At 35.3% G+C, this 22,194-nt stretch overlaps 2 protein-coding genes across 2 annotated transcripts; one reads left to right on the forward strand and one right to left on the reverse strand.

Moving 5' to 3' along the window:
• Positions 1-1,730: 1,730 nt before the first annotated feature.
• On the forward strand, positions 1,731-7,209 carry LOC141659609 (phosphate transporter PHO1 homolog 3-like). The gene is made up of 12 exons (XM_074466572.1): positions 1,731-2,454; positions 2,764-3,112; positions 3,216-3,264; positions 3,460-3,531; positions 3,861-3,993; positions 4,556-4,676; positions 4,770-5,028; positions 5,129-5,233; positions 5,385-5,579; positions 6,060-6,338; positions 6,429-6,565; positions 6,824-7,209. The coding sequence occupies exons 1-12, from the start codon at positions 1,848-1,850 to the stop codon at positions 6,918-6,920; spliced, it is 2,403 nt and encodes an 800-aa protein (XP_074322673.1). The 5' UTR covers positions 1,731-1,847; the 3' UTR covers positions 6,921-7,209.
• A 1,859-nt stretch (positions 7,210-9,068) lies between these two features.
• LOC141659608 (PH, RCC1 and FYVE domains-containing protein 1-like) lies at positions 9,069-21,767 on the reverse strand. The gene is made up of 9 exons (XM_074466571.1): positions 21,214-21,767; positions 19,761-19,847; positions 18,269-18,358; positions 16,176-16,256; positions 15,805-15,999; positions 13,561-15,690; positions 11,589-11,735; positions 10,522-10,985; positions 9,069-9,976 (listed from the first exon to the last, which is right to left on the reverse strand). Exons 1-9 carry the CDS (start codon positions 21,271-21,273, stop codon positions 9,847-9,849), a joined length of 3,384 nt encoding a protein of 1,127 aa, XP_074322672.1. The 5' UTR covers positions 21,274-21,767; the 3' UTR covers positions 9,069-9,846.
• Positions 21,768-22,194: the final 427 nt, after the last annotated feature.

Raw genomic sequence — 22,194 nt, forward strand, 5'->3', positions numbered from 1 at the left:
CTTTTCAATCACATATCATTTTAGATCTTTTTAATAATATACTAAAATAAAGAAATGGTTAATTGACTTTCTATTGCATAATTTGCATTGCCTTATTAAAGACTTGTGAAATATGAATGGAGGGCCCAACTAATTTAAGTTCCTACTAATTTCCCCCACCTAATAACTACAACTCCCTCCGTCCAAAATGATGTTCATATATTGACTTTCGGTACTGTTCACAGTAAGCGATTGACTACTAATTTACGTCTAATCTATAATATCAAACATAGTCATGAGTGATCTCGTTGGATTCGTATTTATCAGTACTTTAATACAGTAAAATTTTTATATTTAATACTAATACGAATTTAAAGATATTAACGATCAAAAATGTGCATTGGCAAACCTGTCCAACACAAAGAGAAAACATTTTTAGGGACGGAGGGAGTAACATGAAACAAATTAATGCCATTCCCATTTCATCCAATTTTTGCCTTAGGTCATCTTGGAAAGTGTGCCCCATCTTACGATAGATAAGCCCCGCCTCAGTGTTCTAAAAATCGATGAATTATTTGTTAGTGTTCTAAAAATTGTAAAAAATCGATGAAAAAGAAATTCAATTAATAATATCAGCTTTCATAAAAATCTCATGATGAGCAATAATTAAAACTAAAATCTGTGATAACCGATGATAAGAAATAAAATTTTAAGATTTGAACTATAATCTTATTTATGATAATTTATACACAAATATGGATCGAAAACTGATCACCTACAAGATTGATCAAAAGGTCTTATCGTAATAAGACGTTAGATACTTTCTCCGTCCTATTGAGTTTTATTTGAATAATTTAGGCACACATATTAATATTAAAATCTAATTTATTAAAGAAACGTAAGATAATTGTGTACAGTAATGATGAGACCAATCAATTTTTTATATATAAAGTGAGCGTTGTGGAATAGAATAGGGAATGTTGTCAATTCTAAATCCCACAAAATTTTACCATTTTTATTAATTTTTTAAGATGGATAGAAATTAAGAGATTCGTCCAACAAAATAAAAATGTTTAGAATTGAACGGAACAATTACCTTAAGGCTTAGATCATGTGTTACCTAAAGAAGAAAGAGCAAGTACGTGTGTTCATGTCAGCGTGTATATCATTATCCCCGGTCACAAAAATAGACACAACATGTTCTTCAACACAGAGTGAAATTTAAAAAAACGCTGGTTTGACTTAGCTAGGCAGCCGTACGCATAGGTGTTAGATTATTTGCTCCAAAGACCCCGTAATAAATCGGGTGGTGACCCTAAATATCATTTGGGGTTAAAAATAGCTTTAAATATCATTATATTGTGTAACGTCTATGCAAAAGATCTAAACACTACTTCGTGTAATGTTTTGGCATTTTGAATTTTTTTTATGCATAAAACGGTAGATAAAGTATCGTTTTGGTACAAAACGCTATATGATATACCGTTTTGAGCCAAAATACTACTTCAACTAACGTTTTGCATATTATAAAAAAATTAAAAAATATAAAGTACCAAAACGGTACACTTTTGCATCAAAAAACAAAATGTAAGACGAAGTACTGTTATGAAGTGATATTTTGGATCATTATTTTCAAAACTGACATTTTGGTCAATTGTTCCAATAAACGAGATATACCGGATACGTTTCGTTTAGTTGGTTAGTTTATTTATCCGTGTCTACTCTGTCCACTTATATATTGCTGTGATCCTCATTTCATTCCTGACATTCTCACACGCAACTTTCCTACACAAACCACTTATCTTTCTTGATCGCTTATCTTTTTTTTCGTATTTCACAGGAAAAGACCGTTTTTCTTGTAGCGAGATATGAAGTTCGGAAAAGAGTTGAAGTCACAAATGGTGCCGGAATGGCAAGAAGCATACATGGATTACGAATTTCTGAAGAATCTTCTGAAAGATATTCAACATTTTCGACAAAAAACTAGGCCTCCACCTGCTCATCCACCGGGACTACCGCGAGCTTTAACACACTACAGAGCTTTCAGTGGACTAACTTCATTACAGAGAAGCATTTCTCTGAGAAGTGCAAGTCACCAACATCACGAAGACCTCGAAAGCCAGGCGATTCTAGTGAACAATGTGAAGAGATCGGATGGAGAAGATGGCTATCAAACCACGTTTCTTAGGGCTTCGGAGGATGGAGGAGAGTATGAGCTTGTCTACTTCAAAAGACTTGATGAGGAGTTTAATAAAGTTAATATGTTTTATAAGGCTAAAGTTGATGAGGTTATGAAGGAGGCTGATGAATTGAATAAGCAAATGAATGCTTTGATTGCTTTTCGGATTAAAGTTGAGGATCCGAAACATGCTTGGTTTGAAGCTGCTGTTGATGTGGATAATCTGGTTTCAGATGTTGCATCTTCTACTAATGCTCTATCAGCTTCAGTTTCTTCGTTCGGGAGGAGGCACAGCAGTAAGTACAACGACTGATTTATAAGATCCTGGAAACGGTCTTCCTCTAACATCTTAACGTTTTAGAGTTGTACTGATTTATATGATCCTGGAAACGGCCTTCCTCTAACATCTTAACGTTTTAGAGTTGTACTGATTTATATGATCCTGGAAACGGCCTTCCTCTAACATCTTAACGTTTTAGAGTTGTACTGATTTATAAGATCCTGGAAACGGTCTTCCTCTAACATCTTAAGGTTTTAGAGCGACTGGTTCTCCTGGAGAGGATCCTCTAACAAATTGAAATTACTAATAAGTTGTTGATGTGCAGAACGGATTGCTGATCACATGGAACAAATTGACGAAGATAAATCAATTAGGATGACGAGATCAAAATCATCGTCGTCAACTCATCATTACTCTAAAGAAGAGAAGCATTCATCAAACCAGGTTGTTCCGGAAGTGAGTATCACTGGTAGACCAGCTTCACTCGAGATACTTAACCGTGTGACATTCAACAAAGCGGCTGATACGCCTCTTCCAACTATCAAAGGCGTCCTTAACGTTCCAATTCAGACGGATTTGAAATTCAGTACAGAAAACCTCAGTAAGATCGAGGATCAACTCAAAAAGGCCTTTATCGAGTTTCATCACAAGCTTAGGCTTCTCAAAAGCTACAGGTAATGAAGTGCAATCCAACTCATTTGATTTAATAAAAATTTCAATCTTTAGTTAACTGTTTACCTAATGGTGTTTATCTTTGTTAATGATCAATGTGAACAGCTTCTTGAATATTTTAGCATTCTCGAAGATCATGAAAAAATATGACAAGGTACGCAACTGATTTATATGTCAGTCCAAAAGAGCTAGCAATTTGGTATACATTAGTTATAAACTTGTCCTTATAAAGGACTCAAATACTCTCATTCTGATCGATGTTGGATGTTTCACTGCCTACGCGTATAGGTTGGAAATCTTGTTTCAGATTATTCGTTTCTTATAATGTCGAATTCTGATGAACCTGCAGATTACTTCCAGAAGTGCGTCCAAGGCCTACCTAAAAACAGTTGATAACTCCTACATAGGCAGCTCGGATGAGGTAACAACTTGACTTTTTTCGGCTTAACTCAATTAAATTTCTGCAGATATCAATAAATAAACGCTTTCCAAAACTCGTGCAATAGCATGTGTATCCTGCCTTATTCAACGGATCAACCAGTTCAACTTAAGTCTAATTTAAGGCTGCAATATTTTAATTATACTCTTTGTTTACGATTAACCAAGTAAAGATTGGCTGTAAAGCCTTGTTTAATCTGAATCTTTATTTATTTAATCTTCGGCAACTTGAGCAGAGAATATATGCTGGTTGCAGTAACTTATCGTCTTAAACTAATCAAGCTTTGTCGATATATTAATAATGTATGACAGGTAATCACGAAGCTCCTGGACAGAGTTGAAGCGACGTTCATTAAGCATTTTGCTAATGCAAATAGGAAGAAAGGGCTTAGCACACTGAGACCGAAAGCCAGAAGAGAAAAACATAGAGTATCTGCTTCTTTAGGTACATTAAGCTACTTGATTCCCTTCCGAGCCTCCCTAAATAGTATAAATGTTGCTATTGCGTGAGTCCGTGGGGTTTACCCAGTGCGCACCCGAAGGATAGCGGCTGCCGGTTTCCTATGATAAAAAAAAAAAAATAGTATAATTGTTAAATTTATGCAGATTAAAAAGGAATTTTGATTAACAAATATTTAAGGACAAACGATAATTTATTTTTCACGGCTAGTTATTTACGAGAATTATCCATAATTCCACATATGCAACTGCAGAATGCAGAGGAGTGAGTATTACTCGTTTACTGATAATCCATATTCCTCGGACTCGGCTAGAAGTATCCGACATGGACACGTGTCCAAGTACATGTTTCTAGCCTAAAAAAAGTGTTCAAGTCCGAGTGTCTAGTGTCCGCCAAGAGTAAAATGAAGAGTTCGAGTTACCTAGCTGATAACAAAAGCTTAATATCGATTTTAAGGCTTAATTGATGTGTGTTTAAAAAATTTAAAATTTTGTTATTGACTTTCATGAATATGAACATTTCTAATGCTTTTAAAAAATCAATTCAGGTTTCTTTGCTGGATGTACATTAGCTCTTGTCTTCTCCCTCATTCTGACTATACGAACTCGAAACCTTTTTGAGAAAGAAGGTCGTGGACGGTACATGGAAACCATGTTTCCACTATACAGGTGTGTGCCTCTGTGTGATTGTCGAGTTTTATAAGTGAAGCATATTTCAGGCATTTAAAAAAAATTAAGATTTTTTCCGAATAAATTCTGCAGCTTTTTCGGGTTCATTGTTCTGCACATGCTGTTCTATGCTGGGAACATCTATTTCTGGAAGAAGTACAAGATAAATTATCAGTTCATATTCGGGTTCAAGGCGGGAACTGAATTAGGCTATCGAGAAGTGCTGCTAGTGAGTTTCGGTCTTTCTGTGCTGGCATTAGCAAGCATTCATGCAAATCTTGACATGGAAATGGACCCCAAAACTAATGACTACAAACAACTTACTGAGCTTGTTCCTCTAATTTTGTTCATTGTAAGTTCACTTATCATTCTAATAAGATGCTAATATTCAACCATTTAATCAATGTTTTCAATCTAATCATATACTAATTGTGTTAAATTTTTATCTGCAGATTACATTTGCTATACTGATCTGTCCATTCAACATCATATATCGCTCTAGTCGCTACTTCTTTCTTACGTGTGTAATACACGTTTTCCTTGCTCCTTTGTACAAGGTACGTCCGTCTTAACCAAACCAAACATACTCAGTATTAGAGCAGTGTCAGGATGTTAAATTAAGATACGAATTTGCTAAAATAATTCAATGCTACCCGAACTGAATTCATTAGACAAACATTAATGAGGGGGCACAATTGCAATGTGCAGGTTGTGCTTTCGGATTTTTTCGTGGGTGATCAACTTACGAGCCAGGTTCAGGCTTTCAGAAGTGTCGAGTTTTACATCTGCTACTACAGTTCAGGTGACTACAAACTTAGGCAGCATAACTGCAACAGAAACGACGCTTACAACACATTCAGTTACATTTTAGCCGCGATTCCATTTTGGTGGCGAATGCTGCAGGTACTAAACTAAATCATATCAGTATGTTGTTCAGTAAATTACAAAAAAAAAAAAGTTGCCCGCAAGGGTTTGCTCAGTTGGTTAAAGAAGGGATAACTATCCTCTTGGTCACAAGTTCGAATATCACAGGATGAGAATTTATGATTATGCCTTCTGAGTCGGAGCATGTCGCTCTATGTTACTCACTCAGACTCTTCATTTTACCTTCGACTTTCGAGTACCCGTGTCGGACACTCGACACTCGGACATGGACACTCGGACTTGGACACTTATTTTGGGCTAAAAACATGTATATTTTTCAAAAAGTAGCCGAGTCCGATACTTGAACACTTATCCATGTCGGACACTTCTAACCGAGTCCGAGTAACATTGATGACTTACCCAGTGCGCATCCGAAAGGTAGCGGCTGCGGGTTCCCTACGATAAAAATAAAAAATAAAAAAAGTTGATCATTTTTCGTTTCATGTTCATTGTTGCTAGTGTGTGAGACGATTCTTCGAGGAAAAAGATGCTGTTCAAGGATGGAACTCACTGAAATATTTTTCGATAGTTGTTTCATTTGTTACAAGAACAGCATACAGCAAAAATGACAGCACTGAGTGGTATGTAATAGCCTGGATTACCTCTGTAGTTGCTGGTGTTGTTGCGACGTACTGGGACATTGTTTTCGACTGGGGACTTCTCAATCGAAAATCGACTAACCCTTGGTTGAGAGACAAACTCCTCGTCCCCTACAAAAGTGTGTACTTTGCAGCCATTGTAAGCACAAAATTTTCAAGATTATGTGTTGATTTTTGCCTTTTAACTTGAATTCTGAAAAATTAACGAATTATCGGACTTATAATGCAGGCTTTGAATGTGTTGCTGAGGTTTTCTTGGATTCAAATGGTTCTAGACTTGAATGTTTCGTTTCTACATAGACAAAGTATGATCGCGATTATAGCAATTTTAGAAATTACTCGACGAGGTGTTTGGAATTTCTTCAGGTAAAATAATAACTCACATTTATACTGACAATTGTTCACTTGTTTATGGCTCTCGTACATCTTACCCTCCCTATTCTAAACGGGATATACTGAGTATGTTTGGTTTCGTTTGTACTGATATGACTTCAATATATTCATTTGTGCCTCGAAAATGTGCGGCATTTGCTCTCGTACATCTTACCCTCCCTGTTCTAAACGGGATATACTGGATACGTTTGGTTTAATTTATACTAATACGATTTCAATTCTTTTGTTAAGGTTGGAGAACGAGCACCTGAACAATATAGGCAAATACCGTGCATTTAAATCAGTACCTCTACCATTCAACTACGAAGACGATGAAGATGACGATTAGTCCAGATTACTGCAGGCTTATGTAAAGAACACAGAGTTTTTAGTAAATACATGTAACAGTTTTGTAAAAATGCATCAGTTTTGCCATTTTTTCGATTGTTTGTGCCTCGAAAATGCGCGGCATTGGCATAGATTCTGTGTAGAGTTTAGGAACATGTTGTTGCTTGATGAGATCAAGAATGTGGTAACATAGAAAGCACTCTAGACCAGTGAACAGCTAACAGGGGCTGGAGATGATATAGTGTACTGAGGAAATGCAATTACTGATCGGTTTTGTTTTTGAGATCTCATATTCTTGTCTATTTATATAAAATTCGCGTCTAGGACTTAGTCCCAAAAATAATTGAATATCTCTCTTTATATAAATTACTAAATATTAGTGTAAATGCGCATTAGTGAGGTGGTATGAGTGAGGTGACGGTTACATTTAGTCTAAACGTAAATTGAATTCGACTAGAATCTCGTTAGAGCAATGCTAGTCACATACAAAATTACAAAATGATGTGACATGAGTGAACTAACAGTTATATTTAGTTAATTAAAATCTGACACGTGATATTTTGTATCTATTTTATTAACTAATTTTGTACCCCATAATATTTTCCATCTCATTAATCTTTAAGCCTCATTTAAAGACTGAAAAGGGAATGACCTCCGGGCTCCCGCATGTCAAATATGAGACTCAAACCAAAAAAATTTCGCTCAGATTGTTTCTCCAAAATGACATACAAAAGTCGAACTCATGAAATTTCGCTCTGCTGGTTGAACCCATAAAATTTCGATGACTATTTCTTGAAAATGACCTCCAACATGTCAGATTCTAAAGTCGAATCCATGAAATTTCGCTCAATTACGAGATTAATGCGATAATTGTAAAATGTATGATAATTATTTTATTAAAAAATCGGGAATTAAAACGTGAAACTGGCGAAAACAAAGACATCTCACATCATCACATGTCAACGGGTAGATAGACTCGTACCTAAAAATGGTGACAATTAGAGGGCGTTGCCTATTTGCTTTTGGCGTAATTAGAGGTATACGCGGTTCGGATTGGATCAGTTTTGGGTAAAAGTCAAATCAAACCGCGAAGAACGGTTTTAGAAAATTGTAATCTGCAACCGCACGGTTGCGGTAAATCGCGTCAATTGCGGTTGCGAATTTACGGTTATTGCGAATCGGTTTGCGGTTCAACCACTTATTTTAAAATAATTAATAATTTGCAAAAAATAAATTCAGAATATTAAAAAATTTAAGTTTAAGTTATGTGATAAATTTACATTCAAAAATAAAATATAAACTAATGCTCCGTATGAAGTAAAGATATTAAAAAATATACAAAAATATGGAGGTGAGAGAAAAGAAAAAAAAAAGATAAAAATGATTACATTTTTCATTTGTTTAGTTATATATCTTATATTGATTGTGAATCTTATGAACAAAATCTTAATATTAACCTAAGATTAGTTAATAAATGTGTATATTAATTAATATATATGATAGTAACTATATTTTTGGAAATATATTTTATTATAAACATATGTTGCGATTTGCGGTTGCGATTTTGTGATTTTCAAGAATTTAAAACCTCTTTCAAACCGCAAATGAGCGGTCCGCGTTCCGCGATTATCCGCAAAATGCGAATCAGTTGCGAGGTTAAGCGGTTCGTCTGTACACCCCTAGGCCTAATATTGGTGAACCGTGGACCATAATTTTCATTAAATTACATCCCTTGAGCTTCCTTGAAATTTCTCAATCCATGCAAACAACAAATTAATTAACCAACCATCATAGTAATTCGCATATTATACAATCAGTCATTAACGAATCATAAATACCCGGTAAATTATCAAAACTCATCATATATCTCATCATATATGACACTCACGTATTGACACAAATAAGACACAGACACAAATAAGACACCTCACCTGACAGATTAACTTTAACTACACTAAGAAATATTTGAAAACAGAATTTTATTTTAATATCATTGTTTCAAGAGTATTTTCCAAAATACTCTTGTATGCTGTTTGTAATATGCTGTTTGTCATTTTTAGCCTCGTTTAAAGAGCCACAACCAAAAATGTAAAATCTTGATTGATTATGAAAGTGCCAACTGCACACTCATAAAACAGTAAACATATCAACAAAAGAAAATAAATTCTCTCTATTCCTTTTCTTACAACTGCAGGTAAGATTTCACGAGCCAAACTGCATAATCTAACATCCTTCTGGGAGAAGGATGAATTCATAAAGAGTTGCAACCTCAGACATCAGTGTTCCATTTCCACCGATTCTGTAGATTAGCTGACAGCTGCAACAACGATCATATTACAATTAACTATAAATATGCTATATTCGTACCGATCACACCAGAAAGTCTACCTTCAAGCACACAAGCAGGACATCAGATGATGGGAAACTAATTTGTAACCGATTATTATGTCAACGTCAAGGAGAAGAAGAACGCCAATTCTATTACCATTCTGTGCTCCCAAATGCACCGGTCAATAGGAAGTGCCCATAGTGGCTGGGAACAAGAGTCCGAGTGACCAGCAGAAAAGATAAGTATTATCAGATGACGCTTCTTAGACTATATTTTCTTCTGAATATACATAGTACCAGCTTTTGATAAAAGCCAGTAACCTATTCTGAATTTACAATCTCAATCTTGCTCCCTCACACAAAAGAGCACAAGGAAAAATAATGGAAAAAGCAAATCATTGTGGATATAATATGAGGATGAAAACTAGAGGAACCTCTCTACTTCTCTCTCTTCCTCATGTGCACGCTTCCAATCTCATAGTGATGTCAGCTGAATCCTAATCTATCAAAATAACTTTCCTTCCGACTGCTATATCGGAGGAAAGCAAATCAAAAAAGAAAAAAGAAATGATCATGTACATATGATGATTCACATAACACTAGGTGAAGTCCTCACTCCCAATACCAACATTTGACTTGTCGACCATGCGCACATTGTACTTCTCATACACTCGTGCCCGATTCTCTGCCCACCATTGTTCAGCTTGTTTCTCACTAAACCGCTTCCGGCTGCATTCATATATAAGATTCACACAGAAAATATTTATTAATATTTTTGGAAAATCATAAAAAACCTTTCAATGCAACTAAAATGGTGATTATAAAGATGATGCAAATAATATTTTATTCTTTGTAGCAAAATTAAGGTAGGGCGAAAGAGAGACATTTAAATTTCAACAATTGCTAGCCCCTGGGAAAAAAACGATTTTCTAATTTGTTCAGCAATATATAATTCCGTACAAAATTGGCCAGTCAAAAAAATTAGTAATATTTTTCTAAGTTCAATACCGTTGCACATCTTTAGACAATACAATTTTCATATAGCAATACAACTAGAGTAGCTCACAGCTAAATCGGGCAGTACGAAAAGCATTAAAGTCAAATCTTGATAAATTTGCTTAAATGCATATAAAACTTGTGCCTCTGCTTTATCTTTCGATTCGTAACCAAGGAACTCGTTTCAGTTTAGCAAAGCATTGGACAATATGATTTATGTCTAAGATCAAGTGTGGACACAAAAAGGCAATAAAAGTTAATGAGAGACGAAGAGATACCTGAAACGAACTCGCTTGAGATCTTTTACACCTCCAGATAAGGAGGTAAGAGTGATATAAACCCCAGGCTCATCTTGCTCAACCCATTCACTCTCATTACGAGAATCACTTTCTTTTGTTTTACTCCCATTTCTGATTGTTGCTTCTGAATGCACCATTCTGTTTTGACCTGAAAGGCGGCCGCTGACAGTGTTCGATCCGTTGAGTAAAAGCTGGCTATTTGATGTCGTAGTGAAGATGTTATTCGAACCATTTAATAGAAACTGGTGATTTGATCCATTCGATAATATTTGTCCATTCGATCCATTAGAATCTGGATCTTGATTGGTCATGTGGCCATTCATTATATCATTTGATGCATTTGGAATATCACTGGAAGCAATATTAACTCCAAGCGAAGCTAGAGTAGTAGATTTCATATTTCGGGATGCTCCAACGGGCAGCCTTTCAGCCATGTCCTTAAGCTATTGCATAAAAAAATTGCAAAACTCAGCAAAAGAGGCTGATATTCAAAGAATTTGAAGTTTTAGGTTATTTGTTTTAAATGAGAAAGTTGCTTATCAAATCATTTTGCTCTTATATCGATCGCCAGAGAATCAAATCAAACTTATTTATTGGAAGTTGAAACTGACACGAACGGATATGGCCATCAAACTAAATCTAATAAAAAGAATCGTGGGCCTGCTAAAGGAACAGGTTACATCAAAGGAATCAAGAAATTAAGAAACAAATAAATGAACTGTTTTAATGTCAATTTCTTCATATATTAGTTAAACCCAAAACTAAAACCCAGTAGTTAAGGCCTCGACTATTAACCTTTAAGCCAAAATGAAGTAAAGACTTTCGATTATTCAAAATCAATATTTACACACTGCCAAAGAGTGGCTGTCTGAGAAGTGAGGATTAACCAATTCATATGATCTAGGTGCAATATAGATAATATATAAGCAATTGATGTAACACAGGCGTAAAGCACGAATTACCATATGATATCATCCAAGGGGCACACCATATTCAAACATATGAGTAACACATTACACACTATTAATGTTTTTAACATATCTTACTTGGGCAGTGAGCGACTTGATCACGTCTTTCGCGGCTTGGCATTTTGCAGTCTCTTCTCCTGCAATTGCTAGTGCCTCCTTTAATTGCTTAGTAGTTCTTTCAAGCTCCAACTCTTGAAATTGGGATTTTCGAGTATAATTTTCAACCTACACCAAGGATATGACACTTTACACAATAAACATCCACTGGACAGAGAAATCATAATCAAATCACTTTTTCCATGATAACTGAAATCAAATTAATGCCCTACAATTTACATAATTTGAGACTGTTATCAATTTCAGACCTATTGGATAATGTCATATGGATCTGTATGCACAATTGTAAATTTTTGTTGAAACCCAAAGCTGCCTTGTGACACTTTCGAAGGACAAGGTGCAGTTAATTAAAGCACCCCGAGTTATCTGTACAAATTTGACAGTTATCCACACAATTTTATACCATACCAAAATTGTTTAAATGTACCCGTATACCATTAATGACATTGATATGCCAACTTGATATGTTCTAAGCATTCCCTTTAAGAACTTGAGATCATATAAACGATAAAATATTAGTGGTAAAACACAGCGCCCACACTTGTATCAGGTGTAGTTAGGGCTGAGCATTAATTTTCCAAAACCGGCCAAACCAAAATGACCAAGCCTAGATTTCCAGATTTTTATCGGTTTGGTTTGGTTTCGGTTTACATTACACAAAACCCGAAAGGTTCGGTTCGGTTTGGGTTCAGTTTTCTAAAATATACCGGCCGATTAAACCAAAATGAACTGATACTGCCTATTATGTGTATATATTATATTAATGTATTATGAATAATAAAAAAAACATGCCTGGTATATTAATTATTACACTATTTAAGCTTTTATACTACCGAAACTGTCTATTATGTACCTAAATTTTCACTCTACCTCTCATTGCACCTAGTTATTCTTCTCTATTAGTGTAGTTATAAAAAATATATATGTAATACTTTATTCTTCATCTCCTCTTTATAGTTAGTATTGTTTATGTGTGAGTGTGACAATATTAGATTGGGGCCATTAGGTGCTTGTTGAACAACGTAACCATATTATTTTTACTGCACATAAATTTTATTCTAAATTAGTGAGAAACACGTAAATAATACATAATTAATATTATGGTATATAAACAGAAACCGACCAACCAACCGTCGGTTTTGATAACATCCGGTTTGGATTTTGCTCCAAAATTACCAAAACTGATAATTTTGGTTCAGTTTCAGATTGGTCCTAGATAACCGCCCAAACCGACCAATACACAGCCCTACAGCGTAGTTATGAAAATAATAAATATATTTGCTAAATTAAGAAAAAAATATTTAAGAGACTATACTTGTTTGCTTGAGAACTGTTTTTGCTGGGTAAGCCAAAACATTTGCGAAAAGTCAGTTTTTTCTTTTGCTTAAACTTGGAAAATGCTTTGGCATTAACGAATCGATGAAACACTTTTTGTTTTTTGAAGAGTTAGCAGATGAGTGCAAGTCATTAGAGCTGCCATTTTGAACGCATGACCACTGGATATTCTATGCCATAGTTCAAGACTTGGATATATCAGAAATCAGCTGTCTACTGATGGAATGATGGTTCTTGCCTCGATATCAAGGGAGCTTTAGATTTCTAAACACTAACCACGTATAAATGTGGAATCATTGTGATAATTAATATCTTGTTTTAAAGTGCAAACCCTAAGGAGATTCGTATTGGTTCTGAAAGAGATAAAATATTCTGACCGTAGGAGGCTATGCATGCATTAATTGATTACAAAATAAGAGCAAAAGAAAGGAAACCAACATGAGATTGTCTATAAATATTTTTGTCACTTTTTCAGCATCCTTACTAAAACAAAACTTCCCGTTTGTATGGTTTCATAAACTTTAAACAACTGTATAAAGAAAATGTAGCTAATTATGAACTACACGACTGGAAAAAAAGACTGAACATTAATAGATACCTGTGCTCTTAATTTAGTAACTTCTTGATTGAGGTCTTCATTTGTTCTTTTTGCATCGGCCATAATCAATCTTGGTGAAGCAAGTCCACCAAGAGTCGGAGTTGGTGTGGTAGAACGAGGCGGGCTAGGACGTCTTGATATAGGTGATGTTGCTCGAGAAACAATTCTTGATCCAGGAACAGAAGCTGAGAAAAACTTTTTGGAGGAGACAATTACTGGATTGAAGGATTTAGAGATATTAAGGCCTCCCCATTGAGAACCTCCGTTTGGTATAGGTGATACACGACTGCTATTGAAGTCTAGTTTCTTGTTTAGCTTGGAAGAGCGGATATCTGTTTGCTTAAATGATTCCATAGAAGAAAATCTTGCAAGTTGAGGACGAGATCTGGATTCCAACTTTTCCTCCCTTTCAGGCAGTTCGTTGAACCCCTGATTCATACCTCCTCTTCTACTTATAGAAGACTGGGATGATGTGTCAGTTTCAATAACTTTCTTTAGTTTACTAAAACAATTATCACACACACGATATGCTTTATTTGGATTTGGGGCCATGGAAGCCCTGAGAGACTTCTTTATACTGCAAGAGTGACAGAAAACAAGTCCACAATTGTAACAATTATGACGCTTTCTTTTAAAGTTAAATGGTAGCCGACATCCTGAACACATAGACTGATCAACCCCGGAAACCCACTTATGAAGGCAGATAGCTGCAGTAAAATTAGTACCACAGGCAATACTTTTGACTTGCTTGTCTTTCAAAGCTTCAAGCAGAGTTGGAGAATTTCTGTCATCTATATCTCCATGACCCAGCCGGCCATTTGCTCCCTTGCCCCATGTATAAACTTCAGTTCTTGAAGATAACACTGCGACATGATAGGCACCACAGGCTATCTCTTCTACAAAACTCTTTAGAAGCTTACCTTCAACACGAGACGGAAGCTTACCATCAGCTTGAGGATTCCCTAGCTGGCCATAGACAGGACTTCCCATGGTGTAGACATGGCCTGAGGTTGTAAGTGCAACTGTCAGGCTATAACCGCATGCAACTTGGCAAAAATTGGGTTCAACAAGAGCAGCAACACAAGTAGGGACAAGTTTAGCTTCCTTATCACCATGACCAAGTCGCCCTTTATCCCCATCTCCCCATGTAAACAGTTTACCGGATGAACAATTACTAGAACTTGAGTTACCAACCATGACTTCTACAACCGCAGCAGTATGCCACACACCACAAGCTGCTCGTACAGTGCGCAGCCCTTTAAGAGATTCCACTTCTCTGGGTTTTAAAACGTTTTTCCTATCGCCATGCCCTAATACACCAAAAGTTCCATCACCAAAAGTAAACAACTGTCCAGCAGAGGTCACTACAGCAGTATGCCATGTCCCGCAGGAGATGGACGAAACATGGATCCCCTCTAGTGGCCCATTAACTCTTTTAGGGACCCAGTGACTTACTTCGTTACCATGGCCAAGAAGACCAAAATGTCCATCTCCCCATGTGTACAGATCACCGGAAAGTGTAACAGCACATGTATGGAATTCACCACATGCTACAAGCTCAATGTTGGTAGTGCTGAGAGCCTCAATAAGCTTTGGATGCAAAACATCTGAATCTACCCCATGCCCTAGTCTGCCACCTGATTCCTCGCCCCAGGAGAACATCTCTCCTTGTTTTGTCACCAATGCAGCATGTCGGCCACCACAAGCTATATTTTGAACATCAAGTACCACTGCAGATTCCAAGGCTTTTGGCAGAAAGGAATCCACTTTTGCACAATTACTGCCCATTTTGTGAGATCCACCCCCCACAACACCATCACCAGTGTATTCCCCCCAGATAAAAACATCTCCCAAGGCATCAGCATTGTCATGGCCAGAACCTTGACTTGATGAGCTAACAGCACTGGATAAGCTCATTCTAAAAGTATCCATCCCACCCCCCTTCATCTGACCATGCAAACTATCTGAGGCTCCAGATGACATAGAATGGACAGAAGCACCGGTTGAATCTGTTGGGAAAAAGTCTTTAGAAGGCATAGTATATAAAACCATGTCTGAAAATGTCTTATCCGCACCATGTTTTGGAGGACTTTCATATGGAGTGTGAAGGCGAAGCTGATCACCACCATCCTGAATCATGCAACATATTAATTGGAAGATTATGGCCAAGTATATGCCGAGAATAAACATGGATGGGGTTCGCAAGATTTTTTGCTTGAAATAGAAAATTACAGAAGTATATACCTTATGTGAGCTATTACCACTGCCAAATGGAGAATTTAAAGGGGAGCTTCTTTGCGTGTATGTTCTAGGACTGTTAGCTTCAGACGGGGTTCCATCACTTCTTGCTTCAGTACGCCACTTCCGCTGATGACCACGAGATATTAATGCCTTTAAACCACTAAACCATACCTCCGCTTCATCTTTATCCTTGCATATCTGTAAATTTAGAAAATTAATAAAAAAGAATTCATGTAACAATAAGTTAGAACAATCATTCTCAGAGACAGAGTATGAAGCATGAACAGATAAATAATAATATGTTTATAGACACTAAGGCAGGACCTTAGAATAGTGAAACATTTACAAGCTAATAAAAAACAAGGAGAACTTACCAAATCAAGTGATCTTTCATTATATATTAAAGAAAATGACTGATACTCTTTCTCAGGCCGTGGATACCTTTGAAATATTGGCTGAAAACAAAATGTACAATAAATCAATATTAAACATTTATGAGATTGTATCTCACAAAATAAACCTACAATTATACCACACCAGCAATATGTTGCAAAAATGAGTACCCTTGGTGAGACATAATGGTTATCAGAATATAAGAATGAATTATGAAGTACCATGGTATATAGATTTGGCACAAACTAGAAAGTAGAAAAACATTAACCCTGCAGCTAACATCTATTCCAAAAATTTATTATTCTGTAGTAAAAAATGCACATACATGTACTTTAATTACCTACTCTAAGAGGCATCATCCATTCAACTAGATAAATATATTATTCTGTAGGAAAAAATTGCATATACATATACCTCAATTACTTGCTCAAAGAGACATCATACATTCAGCTACATTACATATAAACTCTCACTGTTACTTCAATGACACCTAGATTTGCATACCAACAGCCACTTTTTCCCGATTTGAACAAATTAGACATTATTTCAATTTTCAACATACAATCCTCATAAGCTGTCAGTGTTTTGGCTTTTCTTTATAGCACACCTAGTCAGCTACTATTTATGCTACATAGCATACAAATCATAGCTCAAATAGCCAGCCATTCAATGGTAGGTCCTTAAAATAAAACATGGAACACCTTAATTCAAAAGTAAAGAGATTAAACCTACCTCAGTGATCAAACAGGTAAGAATGATATTTTAACTACATACATAGATTAATAAGATATAAAAATGGATAATGCAGAAGTGGAAGACTATATATGGAAGACTATATAAATAATGAATCTATGTGTTGACTGATGCGATGGTTTACATATTATACAATTTTGGTATCTACAGATTTGAAATTAGTATGATACAAATATCACCCTGTACTGGTTGATAATTGTATCCATTTTATTAATTAACTTGTATTATAATTCCTTTCGTACATTTCTGTTAGTTGGGCATATCCAGTACTGCAACAATGATGAACTGCAGACTCATTTTCGATCATGCAACTTAACGATAAAAGAGAATTTAAGTTGACAATATAGTTAGAGTTTATTGTAGAAAAATAAAAGATTGACTATAAATAAAATAATAGATATCTTAGAAAAATTTAACATGTTACTAAAGAATATATGATACCTAGTGTAACAATGGCAACAACAGGATGCTTGATAAACTCAAATTTCAAAGTAATAAGTCAATTAAAAACTCATAATTAAATTGCAGTGCCTCATACCCCCCTGATAATACAATTAACGATCAGTGTTTCCAAAAAAAACCATGTGTTCAATCATAGCATCTGTAGCTAATTGTACTGAAATGGGTCTCAAAGACGACTTCTTGGTAAGTACGAGACTAAGACAGTATATTAACGGAATCACGAAACTATCAATGGGAGGAAACACCTAGTTATGATTAAAAGCGGAGGTTGATGCTAAATTGCTAACCCGATAATGACACCTGTTATTTATAAATATTCTTTCTTGTGAATGACTTAAAGGCTATCCTATTTGACATCCAAAGTTTCGGTTTCTAATTTATTTACAAATTTCACATTGTTGTTATTCATGTGATGCTCTATAGTAGTAGTTTAATACGTGTTGGTAGTAGTATCTTATACATATAATAAAATATATACAGAAGGCTTAACGATGTAATATTATTACTGATATACCAACTAGATTCGCAACTGTAAGTATAAGTACTAATAAAACCATCCCTAAACCATAATAACAGTTATATATTATACAAGTCATCACGAGAACGGTGTCTCTACTTCCATTAGTAAAGGTAAGCTTAATATTCATTCCACCGTCCTTAAGACTTTATTCCCAGCAGACGTGTTGGGTATATCTTTTTGGGTATTATGACAACCACTATTATATCCTAATGATGTCCTTTATGAAACAAATTAAACATACAATAAACACTAATACTTCTGCATAATCCATTCTAATTTAACATTACACACAAGATCCCCTAAATAGTTACAGAAGTATATGAAAGCATTTAATCTTACAGTGCGTTGGCCTGAAATAATTCTGGAGACATGACTAAGTTTAAGGAGTTTCTCCTCTTTACCCGAGAACCAAATCAAGACGGACTCATCCTGTAAGCACAGCAATATATTGACTACTTCAGCAACACAAGGAATGAAACATGAGGATTAAAAAAAACCAATTAACAATACCACAGAATGCAAAACATATACTTTGTTGTTCAGATAATGAGCCAAAACAACACAAAGAAGCTATCACAAATTTTGAAGCTTCTCGCTCATCCACATTAAAACACAGTTACGCTCAATTAAATGAATCTTCGGAGGTAAAGGAACCACTCACGGTTAGAGGTAATGTGTAAGCACAAGATATGTCTGAAACGAGTTTCAGAGGCAGGAGGCCTCAGAGGTGTATAAGATCCAGCGACAGCACAAGACAGTATATGTACAATAACATGCCATACAGCACAAGAGACCACGTCTAAACACTTCTACAATTCGACTTCATCTGCTACAGTGTTCTAACTAGAAATCGACTTCATTTGCAACAGTGTTATAACAAGAAATGACCCTATTAAATTTCTTCAATTTATTCATTACTTAACAGACTTGAATATAGGACACATCCTCATATTTAAGCACTTATATCCAAATTCAAAGTCACCGGTTCTCCCTGGTACCTAAAAAGGAACTTCAGTCCTATCATTTTCTTCGCTCACCTGCTTGAAACCCTAGTTGGCACTTGTTACTACTCCTCTTCTGGGTGGAGTAGTAGTTTAGTTCTTTTTAGATGCTCTTCTCCAGCTAGATATTGGTTTGCCTCTAACTCTAATTAATCCAATAAAAAAATTTCTTCTTCCCATTGTTGCCGCTACTTGATAGCGTTTCTATGTCCTTCCACTGTATGTCAAAGGTTATAGTTCTACATATCCAAAATTGAGGACAGCTAAATAGTAAGTTGGCGAAATCCAAAAGGAACAATATGTCACCAAGCTTTAGATATTGGTATGTATTGCCATAAATTTAGGAGATATTTCTAAATATAAATATATGATCTAAACTAGAGTAGCATTTAAATTTATAGAAGGCAAAATGCTGCCTTCAGTATCTCCATCTTCCCTAGGTCAGTAGATCATTCTTTTAACGACAAAAGATAGCGAGGACCTCCTATAGATTTTCATTATCAGTCACTGCCTCTATATATCTACAGTTCGATAATTCCAACAGCTTCAGAATTTTGATATCAAATGTATATAGAGTATATGTCTAAAACAATCTCCCTGTAGCATTCCACTCGCTCTATAGTAAGCACAACCTTAATGTGCTTACGTATGCGAATCTGCAAAATCAAATCCTAAAAGTGTGCAGGTACCAATATTTTATTTCAAGCAACAAAAACCATGCAGATAACAAGAAATTCTGCTCCATTTAGCAAACAACAATACAATATAGAAGGATGGAAATCAATTTATTACATGAGAAGATCTCAATATCTAGAAGTACCAAAACTTACATTGGCCAGCCGAAACGGGCAAAACTTGGGTTTTCCCCTCCTTCCATATTTGAGCAAATATGCTCCTTTCTTCAGGGCAGTAATGGCCTGTTGCATGATCAGTCAAGAATCCAAATTACATATTACCAAAGCAGATTTGCAGATTAAACCAGAAAAGCATAACTTCTTGAACATTTCTTAAGTACTATAATTTAAGGGGAAGAATCATGCTGTAATGGTTTTCAATTCATCGACGTAATGTGATTATGTGACAGACAATTTTAGATGACCGAGTGCTATATCCCAAGAAAAGACAAGGTCTAAGTTTTAAATTTATGGAAACAGTGCACAGTCCTAACAGTTTAAAAAGAAATCTTATGTAGTGTAGAACTAACGAACTTTTTAATATAAAAACATTAGAAAACAGAAAGCCTAGCGAGCTCGACATTGTTTCACTCAATAGTCACATTTCTGGAGGATTAAATAGTCAGGTACTAAAATTTAAGGGGATATATAGTCAAATTAACATAGGTAAGGAAAAATAACAATCATCTTAGGCATACCATAAGAAGTATCAAAACTGTGCATCTTTCATTCTATCCAAATGAAATAATGTTGGAAGAATCCCTTGGCACTATAGTCCAAGGCCGAATTGGACTGGAGGTGAATGAAAAAACCATAGATGGTTAAAATTTCAGACACAGGTATCAATGTATCGTGCACTCTAGTGCTAGATTCAGTAGATACATACTACGCAGTTTGATTTCAATAGCTATATTTAGATTTAGAAGTCCTCTGAGAACATACATCATCATCCTGTAACTCATCAATCGGCATTGGTGATCAAAGATTAAGCATTAGCAAAAGAAACTACCAATTATTCTTTATTATCACTACAGGTAAATTAAATTCTAGGAATTATTGTAGATTGCTAAAACAAAATATGTACGTTTGTCTTCTATTTTATTTAACTAATTACATAGTTATCTGCAGGTACTTCTATATCTTGTTAAAGCTGTTCTGTAATAACTGCAGATTTATATAATCATATACGAGTTCTAGAAATAGTTGCTACATCATTTCATTTCTACATGGCTACTATTTATTAATTGCACAGTGGGACATTTCCAATCACCGCAAAACAGACATTTACACATAAACATCGAGAACACAAAAAAATGAGAGAAGATACTCACTAATAATAATAAAATAGTCATCGTGACCAAACTCAAACACTAAAGAGAGTCTACTATCTACTTTAGTCCACTGACTGAAGACACATTCTGCAATCCGTCATTACAGTCGAGCATAAATAATAAATTACAAAATCAGCAAGTACGAATACAGGAGAAATATTCTCCCTCAATTGCAATCATAAACTAAAATCAAACACATATAACATTTCAAAACCTCAATCATTAATCAATCACATCCGAAAACAACTAATTACGAGAACATAAATACATAAATATACCTGTTCAACATCTCTTTCGACTTGACCACCACCAGTAGCTCTACTAACATCTGAAGTCATATCCCTCCCCTATTTAACCATCAATTTGTATAAATTCACCGAAAATATACGAATCCCCCAAATCACACTACACAAACAACCTACATGTATATCTATATGTATAGCACTATGATCGTTACAACTAGGTCGCCAATTACAACAATCGCAGATTCACGAACTAATTGAAATGAGAAATTAGTGACAGGAGAGAGAGAGATGAGTGAAGTGATAAGAGAGAGATGAGTGAAGTGATATATAGAGAGGGAGGGAGAGAGAGAGAGGGAGAGTTAGATCAGCTGAAAAAGTGGAGTGAGAATCTAATAGGTGCTGTTGCTGCTGATCTAATAATGTATGTGAATTGTTGCGAGAGAGAGAGGGAGGGAGAGAGAGAGAGAGAGAGAGAGAGAGAGAGAGAGAGAGAGAGAGAGAGAGAGAGAGATTATAGAATTGGGAGAGAGATGAAGAACAGTCGTGGACTTGTTAAAAAAGTGAAATGGAAAAAGCTGCCTGCCTTGTAGTTGTCTATGGCTATCACTTAAACAAAAATGCTGCGATTTTCTATTTGTTAATGATTTTTTTTATTTTCTTTATCTTTTGGTTGCAGATAAAAAATGAATATTTCTCCGTTGCCCCCTAAATAAATATTCTGTTGTCAAACACTCGTGGGTATACAAGGAAGAATGAAGGGACACCTTATATTTAAATCATTTTTTGTAGATTTTTTTTAAATAAAAATATGAAACGGCTGTATAAGACTTAGAATTCTATATCCAAAATACCCACTGAATTTCAGCAAAAAATTTAAAGTTGATTCGATTTTAATTATTATAAAAAATAATGATAACATATGTCCAAAATATCCACTTATTAAGCATTATAAATACTATATTAAAACCCGTGCATCAACACGGATTGCACAATTTTTTTTAATATTAGATAATT

Source organism: Apium graveolens, chromosome 5 (assembly GCF_009905375.1).
Source record: "Apium graveolens cultivar Ventura chromosome 5, ASM990537v1, whole genome shotgun sequence".
Lineage (NCBI taxonomy): Eukaryota > Viridiplantae > Streptophyta > Magnoliopsida > Apiales > Apiaceae > Apium > Apium graveolens.

What these genes read in the sequence shown, in the direction of transcription:
- LOC141659608 (XM_074466571.1), bottom strand. Translation starts at nt 21,273, where the DNA reads ATGACTTCAGATGTTAGTAGAGCTACTGGTGGTGGTCAAGTCGAAAGA. An exon ending in TCGAAAGAGATGTTGAACAG is followed by an intron (nt 19,848 to 21,213) that starts GTATATTTATGT and finishes ATCATGCAACAG; the next exon opens with GCCATTACTGCCCTGAAGAA. An exon ending in ATGAAAGATCACTTGATTTG is followed by an intron (nt 16,000 to 16,175) that starts GTAAGTTCTCCT and finishes CTAAATTTACAG; the next exon opens with ATATGCAAGGATAAAGATGA.
- LOC141659609 (XM_074466572.1), top strand. Translation starts at nt 1,848, where the DNA reads ATGAAGTTCGGAAAAGAGTTGAAGTCACAAATGGTGCCGGAATGGCAA. An exon ending in TCATGAAAAAATATGACAAG is followed by an intron (nt 3,265 to 3,459) that starts GTACGCAACTGA and finishes ATGAACCTGCAG; the next exon opens with ATTACTTCCAGAAGTGCGTC. An exon ending in TCCTTGCTCCTTTGTACAAG is followed by an intron (nt 5,234 to 5,384) that starts GTACGTCCGTCT and finishes TGCAATGTGCAG; the next exon opens with GTTGTGCTTTCGGATTTTTT.